This window comes from Drosophila arizonae, chromosome 2 (genome assembly GCF_054131065.1).
Source record: "Drosophila arizonae isolate 15081-1271.41 chromosome 2, UAZ_ARI_1.0, whole genome shotgun sequence".
NCBI classification, from domain to species: Eukaryota; Metazoa; Arthropoda; class Insecta; order Diptera; family Drosophilidae; genus Drosophila; species Drosophila arizonae.
The window spans coordinates 12588539-12601558 of record NC_142922.1 but is presented as its reverse complement, the minus strand read 5'-3'; the positions used below and the strand labels follow the sequence as shown (position 1 = coordinate 12601558).

Here is a 13020-nt window from a genome sequence, read left to right as displayed (position 1 = left end):
TTAGTTTGTATTTTTAATGTATAACAATATTACATTTATGAACTAAATATATATTAAAATATTTAATTATTCTTTGTTCCTTATATATGAATTCCCATTTTATAAATTCAATGCTTTCCAATTCAATTTTTCGGTATGCCAACTGCAATTATTATTGAGCATCTGTTAACTATAAAATCTGTCAATACGACAAAATTGATTTGATTTGCTTTGAGCAAAATATTCAATTGACTTTTGTTTTCTATAGTAGGCATATATTAAAACTTAAATGCAAATATCGATGACTGCTTGCCGATTTTAGAAACTCTTTATTCAAATTGTTATCATAAAAATATTTTACTCGCCTGTAATATCAAGAAATTTTAATATTCTTAAACAAATAATTAAGGTACTACAATTTTTGCCTCCGTACATTCGAATTCTAGGAATGTTTTGAGTTGTCAATGAAATATTTGGTATACTCGCATTCTTAGCTCTCTCTCTCTCTTTTTCTCTCTTTTAATAATTCGCTTCAAAATATATTTAAAAATGTGTTATTAATATTGAAAATATTAATAGCTAAAACATAGCTATTAGGGCTAAATTTGTTAAAAAAAATAAAAATTAAAATTAATATGCATATAATTAAATTTGTGTATTTAAATAGTTTGTTTTCATATAATTAAATCTAATAATATATATTTTTTTTTTCATCGTAGATTTGTTATTTATGTTTTCGCATATCAGCGATGGTTTCCTTAATGAAATCCCGATAGTAATAGACGCTCATGAAGACGTCGGGCATGACGCGATTGCCGCACTGCGCAGTCCACGTGCTGATGCCGCAGAGCTCGCCGTTGATGACCAGCGCTCCGCCGGAGTCGCCGTTGCAGAGGGTGCGGCCGTTGTAGCCGGCTGCGCAGAGCACATTCTGGGGCATAGTGCGTTGCATCTTCTGGTTGCATTCCGCCTTGGCAATTAGAGGCACTTTCAAAACGCGCAACGTGTCCTTGTAGTAGTCACTTACGCCCCAGCCGGAGACGGTGGCCCGATCGCCGGATGACGGCTTCCGGGAACAGAGCGGCAGGTAGTTGACAGCGGGCTTTGCATAGGGTATGCTTAGGGAGGCCACGGCAATGTCGGCTATGAATTCTGTTTTCTTATACCTCGGGTGGATCTTCAGCTTGAGTATGGTATTTTTCGAGTCCTCTGTTGGAAAGTACGTTGTTAACTCCGTCTCGCCGGCGACTACGTGATATTTGGTGTAGTCCGCAGTGGCTGCGAAGCAGTGAGCCGCTGTCACAATATAACGTGAGCTGACCAACGTGCCGCCACATATAAGCTTATGCCGTAGGTAGATCTGTACGGCATAGCCCCCGAGTTTCTGGATAGAAATTTCCCTACCTCCATATATTCTAGGGCTGATTACAGGCCTTTCTGGCAGCACAGATTCAGCTTTAGCCAGACACAAGATAAATGAAGTAATAAAAGCTGTTAAGCAAATCATTTTCAATTGTGCCGAGACTCGGAAGAAATACAGAAATATCCATTTAAGCTGAAAAGTTCTATGCAAAAATCGATTAGTTTCGCTTGCCATGTCTTAGCTTAACAAATTTGTTCTGCTTGCATTCATAATGTATTTATGAGTGAGTGTGCGTGAGTGTGTGTGAGTATGTGTGTGTGTGTGTGAGGTCATATTCCCATCGACGTCTAGTCGCCAAGTTGAATCTGTTTGATGCTATCTTTAGCAAAATGTGGTGGGGTAAATTCGAGTTAACTCTTTTTTTTTTTTGTTTCCTTGAGCATTTTCATTGGGGCGGTTGGACTTGTTAGCGAATCGCCGCACGTTTTGTTGCCAGTACATTTACAGTTATGTGCTCACACACACGCACGCATGGATACAAGGATATCATATAAAGAGATGTAGATGTGCGTGCGCCTCTTGCCAAATTGTCGATTTTATTATTTGTGTTTATATGATTTTTCAGCTGTTCTGCATTTTAAAGTGCCCGCCAGCAGCAGCAGGACAGCCGTGAGAGAGCGAGCGAGATGGCGATAGATGGGGGGCCCGCATAGCCATGGCCAACAGTGGGGGGCGTGCTTATAACATGCGCTGCGTGTCTTCTGCCTCATCTCTTATTATAATGTGAAAAATATCCTTTTACAAATTCAAAACGTTGAAGTGTGCGATTTCTTTTGTTGCCGCTTTTAACTGTCAGTGTGTGTGCGTGTGTGTGTGTGCGTATGTGTGTATGATACCCGCGTGTATTTATGCCTGGACAGTTGCAAAAGAGAAGCACGTTCTCAGTCAGCAGTGCACGAGCACGAAGCGGCTGTCCTACTTGCCGAGCTGATAATTCGAAATATTTATCATTTCGTATTGAAATATTTTGCGCATCATTTTGCTGTAATTTTCTACATGCTGCATTAGTGGCAGATGGCCATGCAATGCCTCATCTCTTCTACACAATCGATCTGCCAACTCATTGTTGTCGATTGCAGCTGTAACAATATCTCGGAGCACGTTCGGGCCAGGAGCAGGCGAATCCCTCCAACAGATCCAGTTTGAATAGTTACAAATAAGGCAAATGAAATGACTTGTCATGTGCCTAAGAGCCAAGGGGCTAAACATTGTATAACAAAAGGAATTCAATTTTCAAAAGCGAATGCGGAAGAGTTTAATTTTTTTTTTTAAATTTAATTTATAAATATTTGATCAAAGCACATTCATTTTCTTTGTATAGGTTTTTATTTTTATTTTTTATTATCATAGATATATTTAAATATATTCAGGCCATCATATACTCCATCAAGGATACACATATACAAATATACATATATACAAATATGTATTCAAATGTCGTGGACGAGCTTTAATTGCATTGCATAGCAAACAAAATTTCTATTTGCGTTAACTTTTCAAATTTTGCAAAATTCATTTCGATTGCTTATTTTGCTGAAAATGAAAAACAAAAAATACAAAAAATTGTTCAACTTTAGAAATGGCAAACGGCAATGGAAACTGGACGTGAGCTGCACTTGCTTTTATTAGTTTAGTTTTTGAAATTAAACGTATTTGCATGTCATATGCAATTTAGCACATTTGCGAGTGTGTATGACAAATTCTTTTTTATATTACTCGCATATACCCTGTACACCACCGGGCACAATCGAGGTCAGATTTTTGGCCAGTTGGCAGACCTTGAGGGGCATTCGATGCAAATGACAAGTTGATTTATTAAGCTCTTTAATTGAATATATGAATTAAAAAGTAAATAAATAACAAAAAAATTATTCTAATTTAATTTCTTTATATGAACAACGATTATACAAATAAAATGAGATATTTAAGTAGATGTATATATGTAGATCGAGATATGCCACTACAGCCTTTAAGATATACAAATAAATGCATTTATATATGAAGTTTACTCACTAAGTTTGAAATCTTTAGATAAGTATTCTTTAATGAATTAATTGTTTAATTTGCATTTACTAAACAAAAATTCTAAAAAAAAGAGTTAGTATATTTCATAATAACATAGCTATCCTCTGTAAAAAAATATAAATTTGTAGCATAAGATTTATATGATTGTTAAAAAAAAGTTCAAGGAAAATAAAATACAATATAAAAATCCAATAAATAATAATAATAATAAATTCGTAACAAATTTGACATTATAGCAGTTATTATTTCTATTTTATTTTAAGCTATGTTATATGAGTCAGATCAATTATATATAATAATAATATATAATAAAGTCAGTTCATATTGTATATTTCACCTTGGGGTGTCTAGGTTGACTAGACTTAGACTTAACCTTTGAGTTTTGCTAGTATGCATGGAAAATACTATAATAATACTATAATAATGGATTATACGAGTATATTGAATGCTAAGTGACATTTACTCTATTCTGTATTTGATACACTGGTTAGTAAATAGCATTAGATACCCTCTGACTGTTTGACTAGCCAAATAAAGTTCACATATCATGACATGATACCAATGACCTATACCTTATAGGTAACCTATATAACCTATAAAGAAATTGGATAGATCAGTTTACTATATAATGAAATTGCTAATGGAATCATCGGTACAGAAACTAAGCGACTTTTTTTTGCAGATAATGTAACGCTTATTATTATTATTTTAAGAGCACTCACTGTGCATGTTGATAAAAACTTCTTAACATGTATGTATGAAACATAATATATAAATTCCCTTCGTCAGAGCAGATATCTTCAAGGGTATTTCATTTGCGGCGTAGCTTAGACTTTTTGCCGCTTTTTGCATTTTAAAGTGTGAAATTTAATTGCTTTTTGGGGTTTTATTCTGTTTTCCTTTTTTTTTTTTTTTTTTTTTTTTTTAATATGTTAGCTTGGCGAATTTTCCGTTGGCGAATGTGTCAAAAATGTTTGTCGTCTACAAATTTGAAAATTGCATTCGAGCAGCAACAACAATAACAATAACAACAACTGTAATAGTAACAGTAGCAACAGCAGAGCCAACAAAAATATAAGGGAAAATCGAATACGAAATAAAATTCACGCAATGCAGCAAAAGATTTATACGCGTGTGTGTGTTTTGTGCATATGTGTGCGTGCTTAGCTACAATATTTTGCTTTTAAGCTTGGGATTCTAGAGTTTTATTGTCTTTCCGTGCATACAGAGTCGGCTCACCCCCGCACACCCACTCACACACACACACACACACCCATTAGCAGCTAGGCAAGCAGCTGGCTACCCGATTGGCCCGAGTGTCCCGAGTGTCAACGGAAGCCGTCGCCATGTCGGTTAGTTGGCTGCCATCGAAATTCCGGATTTAACAGCAAAGTAACCAAAATGCAATTGTTTTGCAATTGGCATTTTGACCACATTCTGACACCCTGGCCATATGGCCGGCGAGTGTCAACAGCGGCGGCTGCAAATTGCCAAAAACTATATATATACATATGCATATACACATACATATGTGTGCGTGTGTGTGTATGGCACTGCCATGCACAATGCACACTTATGTATGTATGTATATGTATATGAGCCAACCGTACGTATACGTAATTTATTTAGCATTTCAAATGATTTCACTAGTGCCAACTATACTACAAAAAGTATTAGGCCAGAGAGAGAGAGAGGGGGAGGGAGAGAGAGTGAGGGAGAGGTTTCGCACTCTGTCGATATATGCTGAAATGTGCTTAATTGAAAATGAATTTGGTTTTTGGAAAAATTGTTGTTGTTCTTGCTGTTGCTATAGCCAGTTGTTTCTTTTTTTTTCGTTTTCTTTTTCAGATTACTAATTCGGAATGTTTTGCGTTTTATCTGCATTTGACGCCAAGCTGGAAACCAAAGCAATGTTATCGCTATGTGGGCAGTGGGTGTGGCCTGATCGGGCTGGGCTGCTCCCTACACATTTGCATATTTGCATTTGCCATGGCCTGCAGCGCAGACAGGCCATGGGCTCTGTGTGTTATGCTACACCACAGCTGCGTTGTTGTTTACTTAGTGTCGCTGAATCTGGACAGTACGGCATGGATTGGGGCTAAGGTGAATGAGAGGCATGCAGACACACACACACACACACAAGCATAGTGAAATAAAAATACACATATTTGAATTCGACAACGAACGAATTGCCTTTGGTACAGCATCTGACACCGCCTCCTGCTACAGCTCCAACTCCGGCTGTGTCCGGTCTATGGCTCTGTATTTGATGAACGTACCAGCACAATGCAATTGGCCCCTGCATCTGCATCTGTATCTGTAACTGTAACTGCAGATGCAGCTGCAGCTGCAGCTGTAGCTAAAGCTGCCCATGTATCCGTATCTCAATCTGAGTATGCATTTATTTCAAATGGAACAGTTAGATGGACACGGCTGTTGGCTTGAAACCGGGCCTCAATTTGCCGTCATGCATGCAAATTGCACTAATGAGCGTCACAAATTTTGCATAGACAAATGCCTGAACAGCTGCACACATACACATACATACACATATTCATATAGATATATATATATATATATATATATATATATATAGAAATTGATGACAGGCTTAAATTAAAGCTCCCTCTCAACTAAACGGGAGTCTGAATGTGGTGTCTGTGGTGGCAACAGAGAAGCAAAAACCACACGCCCAAACCTCCTGGCTAGAGCAAAGTTTTCACGCACGGTCACGTCTTATACGTAACTGTGACAATTTTCTTTTTTATTTTATTTTTTTTTATCGGCGCTGCTGTTGCAGCTGCTACGGCTGCAGCTCCTAATGCAGTTGCCATTTTTGCTCATTAAAGTAAATGCAGTTAATTAGAGCACAAAAACCATTTGCGCTGCCCAAAAAGCAACAAACGATGCTTTAGATATTAGGATATATGAAGTTTACACTGACCGACTAGCAGATAGCATGGACCGTGGATTTAATGCAGACTTTGGACTGAGATTTGTTTTTTATTTATAAAAAATTTTACTGTACAATTATGGGTTTCATTTCAGCAAGGAGCTTTAAAACCTCTTAAGCATTTGTTGATTATTAATTTATGGATATATGCTATAGAAAGGCGAATCGCTTCATACCTAAATCGATGGCTCCATATATGTATATGTTTGTACAGACCAGGAGATGTAAAGCAGGACTTTTCGGACAAAGCAACACAGACGGAGCTTAGTCAACTCAACCGTACACTATGCTTCATTCATTGTACCCTCCCCTCCTCATATACAGGGTACAAAAAGAAAAAGCCTTAACTGTGAACAGTGAAGATGATTACGCTGTTGTTAATAACAAAACATGACCAAAACGAAGTCGGTATAAAAAAGGCAAACGTTTACTGTGGAATGCAGTGTTAATTAGGGCAAATAAATAAAAGGATAAGCGTAATGCGACAAATGCCCCAAAATAGTACAAAATATTTGCTACAAATGTTGCGCATTCCGTTGACTCACTAATTTCCTCTCTTTTGCTCTCTCTTTCTCCCTCATTAGCCATAAGTGTGGCTAAAGAGATAAAGCAGCTCGTTTGATTGCAGCCATTAAAATTCATTAACATTGATTGCATGCAACGCGCCTGCCACACGCCTCAAACAATGTTGCAAGCAAATATCACAGCTGGATGCCAGCACGCTTGAAGCTTGTGGTAAGCTCATTTTACTCTTAGTGGCATTCCTGTCAATCGATTGAGAGTTGGGACTCTTTAATGCGTCAGAGATGTGAACAATTTTTCCGTCCTTTGATGTTTCATAAAAATAAGTGAGACGTTTTTTTTTTTTTTTATAACTGTGTTGTTAAGCTACTAAAAATGCATTGTACGGATTCAACTATATATAAATAAATAAATAAATAAATATATATATATATATATATATATATATATATATATATATATATATATATATACAAAATTTATCTTTATAATTTTACAATCAAATTCACCTTCAAAAACTCTTTCATAATTTTATCCGTTTAAATAAATTTATTGTAACCAATTATTATTTAAATATCTGTTTGATTATAAGTTTAAATTGCTTACAGCAACTTACAAAATATACTTGATTAGCTGTATATATATTTTTGGTAATTCTAATAGTAATCCATAATCTGTGAACATTTGCTCTAAATATAAATCAGCAGTTCAAGCTTAAGTGGAAAATATTGGCTTAAGCTTGCCCAAGATATATAAAACGATGAATCCTCATGGACATATGAAGCACATTCATTATTGTGCTATAAATAATAAATATAAATGGCAACAATTAAAATTAAATGAGATCTCTTTACCTATAAAGTAAATTTAACTGAAATATGTAATGCTTATGATAAATAAATAAATAAATAAATTAAAAATTAATAAGTAAAAAAAAAAATAATAATAATAATAAATACAAATACAAGTAAATAAACGGACTTATATAAAACACCTAAAAAATTAAACAAAATTATTTGTGTTGAGGAATGTGAAGAAATCTGTTAACGATATTTGGAAAATATTGATTTCGGGGTTGAATATAGAAAATATTTATTTTTATATTTATTTAGCGATTTGAATAATCGACTGAATTATATAATAATTAGCATATGCTTAAGAGGTATAACATAAAATTTGCATCTGTTTCAGCTACTAGCCTATTAAATAAATTCCATAAAAATTGTACTCCATGCAATTTTTCACAATATTTCCCAAGTATCGAAATATTTTACTGCAAATATTTTAATGCAAATGGTTAGTATACTGCTAAAATATATCATTAAGTATAATCGTCCTATTAATCCAAACTATTCTACTATATTCATTATTCTGTATTTAAGTTAATTAAATTTCTGTATTGTTCGTATGCAATTACAGTTATTCTGTACAGACCTCTGTTAATAGATAACCTCTGTTAAAATATAACCTCTGTTAATAGACTACCCTATAAACTGGTTCAAGTTGGGTTGCATAATGCAATCTCAATTGGCCGCAAACAGAGCGTAGAAATGCTCATCAGGCTGTTAATTCCACAGCTCAGATTGTTTCGCTTTGCATCTGCAAGTGGCAATCGACTTGGACTCAATTTGCTGGGGGCAATGCCGGAGTCAGCTCGGTGCAATTCTTTGTCGTTTAATTAACTAAACAATTGCTTTTTTGCAAAAAGTAGTTGGCAGCGAGCGACGACAGCGGCAGAGTCTCATCTCGTTTCGTTGCAGCCATAAAAAGAACGCTTGAATGATTTAAGCCGTCGGCCACTTTGAGCCAACAGACTGAATCTGATCTCTTTAGCCATTTGCTGTGCGAGTCGCTAGCGCCAAATGCAAAGGGCCCATGACAGACCAGGCGAGGCCAGGCCAGGCCCTTCGGTTATGCAACATTTATTTAAGCTCACAGACTTTGTGCTCATATGTAGCTTTACACACACACACAAACATGTACACACACATATATGTATCTCTCATCCTCTCTGCTTTGCTTTATCTGTCCTCTTGTTGATTGCTTAAATATTCTCTTTTAGTTATCTCGCACTGTGTCATTTTTCTACACACACACACAATCACACATGCACACATTCACGCCCTCACGCACACACTCCCATTCGCTGTTGTAATCCGTCGCATATCCCCATTAAATATTCACAATGTAAATATATAAATACGTAAATAAGATGCTTAACCAACACTCGCTTCTACACAAACACACATATTCACACACACACTAACCCACACACGCTCGCTCATACTTAAGAGTGGCTTGCCTTCTGCATTTGCTTATGTGTTTGTGTCTTAGTGTGCAAATTCCAATGCTTAAGTTATTTACTCGTCATAGGCTTTGCAGAGATTGCCACGCCTCCATCTACCACGATGTGCCCCTTGCATGCGATATGCGCAGCTACTTAACCTTACAGCATGTACTCGAGCTTTGTATTAATTTAATTGAACAGCATGCGAGGTCCTTTGCTCGGGCCTTTCTATTCTATTCCGCCCATGGTTTCCACCTGCCTGAGCAGCTGAGTACCTGTGTGACTGGAATCACATAGAAATGGTGCACTTATTTGTTAATAACATGAGATATATGTTGTAGGTGGTACTATAACATAATAGAGCGAATAATTAGAGCGTGCATTATGTATGGGATGGATGAATGGATGTTTTATAGAAGAATCAACTTTATCCAATAGAATAAACATTACACAAAAATGCAAAAATGTATAATTATTGTTCGTATTCGATGAGCCCATCTAAAAACCCTATATCTTCTTATAGAGACAGGCATAATGCTCTGCACAGGCTTATGAATATCATATTCAAAAAGAAAGAAAAGAATGTCAACAAATCTACTTAAGCCAAATAAAATTATTATAACTTTAATATAAAAAATTCGTTTCCATTCATAAATAAATAATTAAATAAATAAATAAACATGGATCCGTTGAATATGGAGAGTTGCCGGACCCATCTGACAAAATGTGGACAGCTCTGTTTATACACATGTATAAGTGTGAAAGCGTTAAAGTGTTTTACTTATATCCCTATAAACGATCGACTTTTATGTTTAGTGGCATATTCTATACTCTTATACTCTTATACTGTTAAACTGTAAGACTATCTATAATCATTTCAATTTGTCATTAAATTGAGTTACTAGAATTTTTTCCATTAACTTTGGCATACTATATACATACTATATTATATACAATACTACATACCATATACTTTTTAAAAGTTGTTTGTTCCTTCATTTCGAGGAATTCTGACCTGGGTGTGAGTTCCAAAATAAAGTGTGAAAGATGCTACCTGAATAATTGAGTTTTCACGGGAAGAGCTCATGCATCGATGTAAGCAGATTCGCTCGAGCAAAGCTTTCGCATGAGCAGAAACAGTGGAAAGATAAGTTCGTGGATTGAATTTGAAATAAGTCAAGCCCAAGAAATCACTTGTGATGGAAGTATGTCATGCATTGAAAATATAGAATAGGCAGTATCACTATATATGTATATACATTTCGATTCCTATACATATAACAAACATATAAGAGCAATCAACTATTCTCTAATTAAATTTAGGCAACAGATTCAGATTGAGCTGCGCCCAAATATAACTGACAGACACATGAACCTGACACTTGCTACTAAAAGTTTACACACACAGACACACAAGCACTCATACACACTGACTGAGATGATTGCGTTGTTGTAACTTCTCATTTGTGTCATTATTGTGTTGTCCGTTTTCAGTTTGTTTTTGCTCAACTAGTTTGGTCTGCTGCCATGTTAATTTTCTATTTTTCTTCACGTTTTCCTCTTTTTTTTTTTTGTTCAAGTAAAAGGCAAATTTTTCGGTGCATAAATTAAAATGCAAATCCTCTGCATGGCAAATCCCCCTGTAATTAACATACATTAGCACGAGCAAATGCAAAAGTTTTCTGCGCTATTTTGTTTTATTTTTCCTTTGTTTTTTTGCTTCTGTCAGAGCCGAAAACTTGCAGCGAGTGTCTGAGTGTGTGTGTGAGTGTGTGTCTCGGTGTGTTTGTGTACGCTCATGCATACATTTATTTTCGTTAATTTCTGGACAATGACAGTTAGGTAATGTGGCGAAAGTGCACGGGGCGTATGCGCAATGTGCGCTAATATAAAAATACAGCGGCGCAGTGCAGAGCTCAGAGTGAAGCGAACGACCCAACGACCCAGAGACTGGCCAAAGGACTCCTCATGCATATGCACCGAATGATTTGCCTTGATGGTGTTGCTGTTGTTGTTGTTGCTTATGTTGTTGTTGTTATGTAAGTATATAAAATGAGCAAAGACTGCGGCAGGCAGTCAGGCGGGCCTTAAGGGGCAACGTTTACTTCACTTTTGCTACACACACACACACACATACGCAGACACAACACTCATACAAGGCTCTGGCTTGCATAATGAGTAAATTATATAAGGACCCTTGCCAGCAGCCTGCTGCCCCTGCCAGAGCCTGCGGCTCACTTGAATTTCCTTGCTGCTTGCTGGCATTTTCTAGTCAATGTATTTTTCCTCTTTTTCTTTTTTTTTTTTTTTTTTTGGTTTGTTTTGGTTTTTAATTTTTCGGCAGTTTCTTTTTTTCGTTTTTGTATTTGAAATTTTTCCACATGGAAAATTATTTGATTTATTTCCACTTGGACAAACTGGCACTGCAATAAATCTTCGTTCAATATGGCAGAGTCACACAGTGGACTGTAGCTGAAGCAGGAGACGAAGCAGGAGGCGAAGCAGCAGCACCAGCAGCAGGCCGTAGAACGCACAGGCTGCACATATGTCCACAAGGACATTGCGGCATTCTCCCCGTGCGTGTGTATGTGTGTGTGTCCTGTGTGTCCTGCGTGTCCATGTGTGCGTGTGTAGTTGAAAAACAAAAATTTTATTTAGTGTTTAGTGCGCCGTTTTGGACAGCTGCAACAGACACAGCAGCATCAACAGCAACAACAACATCAACAGCAACAACAACAACAACAACGAGCGTTCCAACTGTAGAAGTAATTGTGAAGAATTCGCTTGGCCAGAAAAACGACAAAGACACTGACCGCAGCAATGCTTTCAATTTTCAGCAACAAAACTTGTGCAAAATGCAGCAGCAACAACAACAACAACAACAACAGCCATGGGAACTACGTGTGCTTGGAATCTGATGAGCACGAGTTATGCTTTTGAGGATGCGAGTCTGGCGACGCCAATGCAATGGCTGGTCCAAGCTGCTAGCAGGTCTATAAAATGAAACTTTATTACACACGTCACACATGCACACACACACACACACACAAAGAGACACACGCACACACACACATAGACTTGCACATTTTGCAGCTTAATTGAATTGTTTCTGGCATTCAGCTGGCATTTACATGCAAGACACACACACACACCATCACACACACACTCACAGTCACACACACACACACATGTAGATATAGACGTAGTCTCAAGCGACCACCGCCTAATTTTCGGTAACTTATCTAAATTTGCTTCCTTCAAACGCAAATTCGCCTCCGCCTCATTTGGTTCTCAGCCTATTTTGATGCACCTTCATAACGTTAAGAGAGTATATTGAATGGGCCCACTGTCTGTACTGATCTGTTTATCCATTTAGAAGTGAGTTACAGGCTTGTATAAATTTGGAGGAATATGATAGATCTATACCTCGAGAGATTCTCAAGCTAAGTGTTAATAGACAGCAGTTTAAGGATCTGCTAAGTTCCTTATTAGAACGGGAAGAGGACTTCGAAGAGCTATAAAATATCATCTAGAACAGTCCATACATGCACAGTTATTACAGTTACAATCAATCTATTTTTGTACTCTTGTGCTATGTAATTAAATATATTTGCATTAATTTATATTTAGAATATATAAAATAGATAAAAAAACTAATTCGTAAATATAGCAAAAAATTAATATATTAATTATTTATATTATTCATTATTTTACCTCTAATTTTATATTAGGTGTAGCTTTTTAATAAATAAAAAAAATATAAACAAATATTTAAAAATATAAAAAGAAACATATTTAATTAAAGATGTATTCAATTATATTTTACATAGC

At 36.3% G+C, this 13020-nt stretch overlaps 2 protein-coding genes across 2 annotated transcripts; one reads left to right on the top strand and one right to left on the bottom strand.

Annotated features, from left to right (window-relative positions):
* Nucleotides 1-285: 285 nt before the first annotated feature.
* On the bottom strand, nt 286-1526 carry LOC108619391 (trypsin-3). The gene has a single exon (XM_018015993.2). It carries the CDS (start codon nt 1484-1486, stop codon nt 704-706), a length of 783 nt encoding a protein of 260 aa, XP_017871482.1. The 5' UTR covers nt 1487-1526; the 3' UTR covers nt 286-703.
* A 2856-nt stretch (nt 1527-4382) lies between these two features.
* Nucleotides 4383-7286, top strand: LOC149270313 (uncharacterized). The gene is made up of 2 exons (XM_089468425.1): nt 4383-5530; nt 6476-7286. The coding sequence occupies exons 1-2, from the start codon at nt 5192-5194 to the stop codon at nt 6725-6727; spliced, it is 591 nt and encodes a 196-aa protein (XP_089324551.1). The 5' UTR covers nt 4383-5191; the 3' UTR covers nt 6728-7286.
* The last annotated feature ends 5734 nt before the right edge of the window (nt 7287-13020 follow it).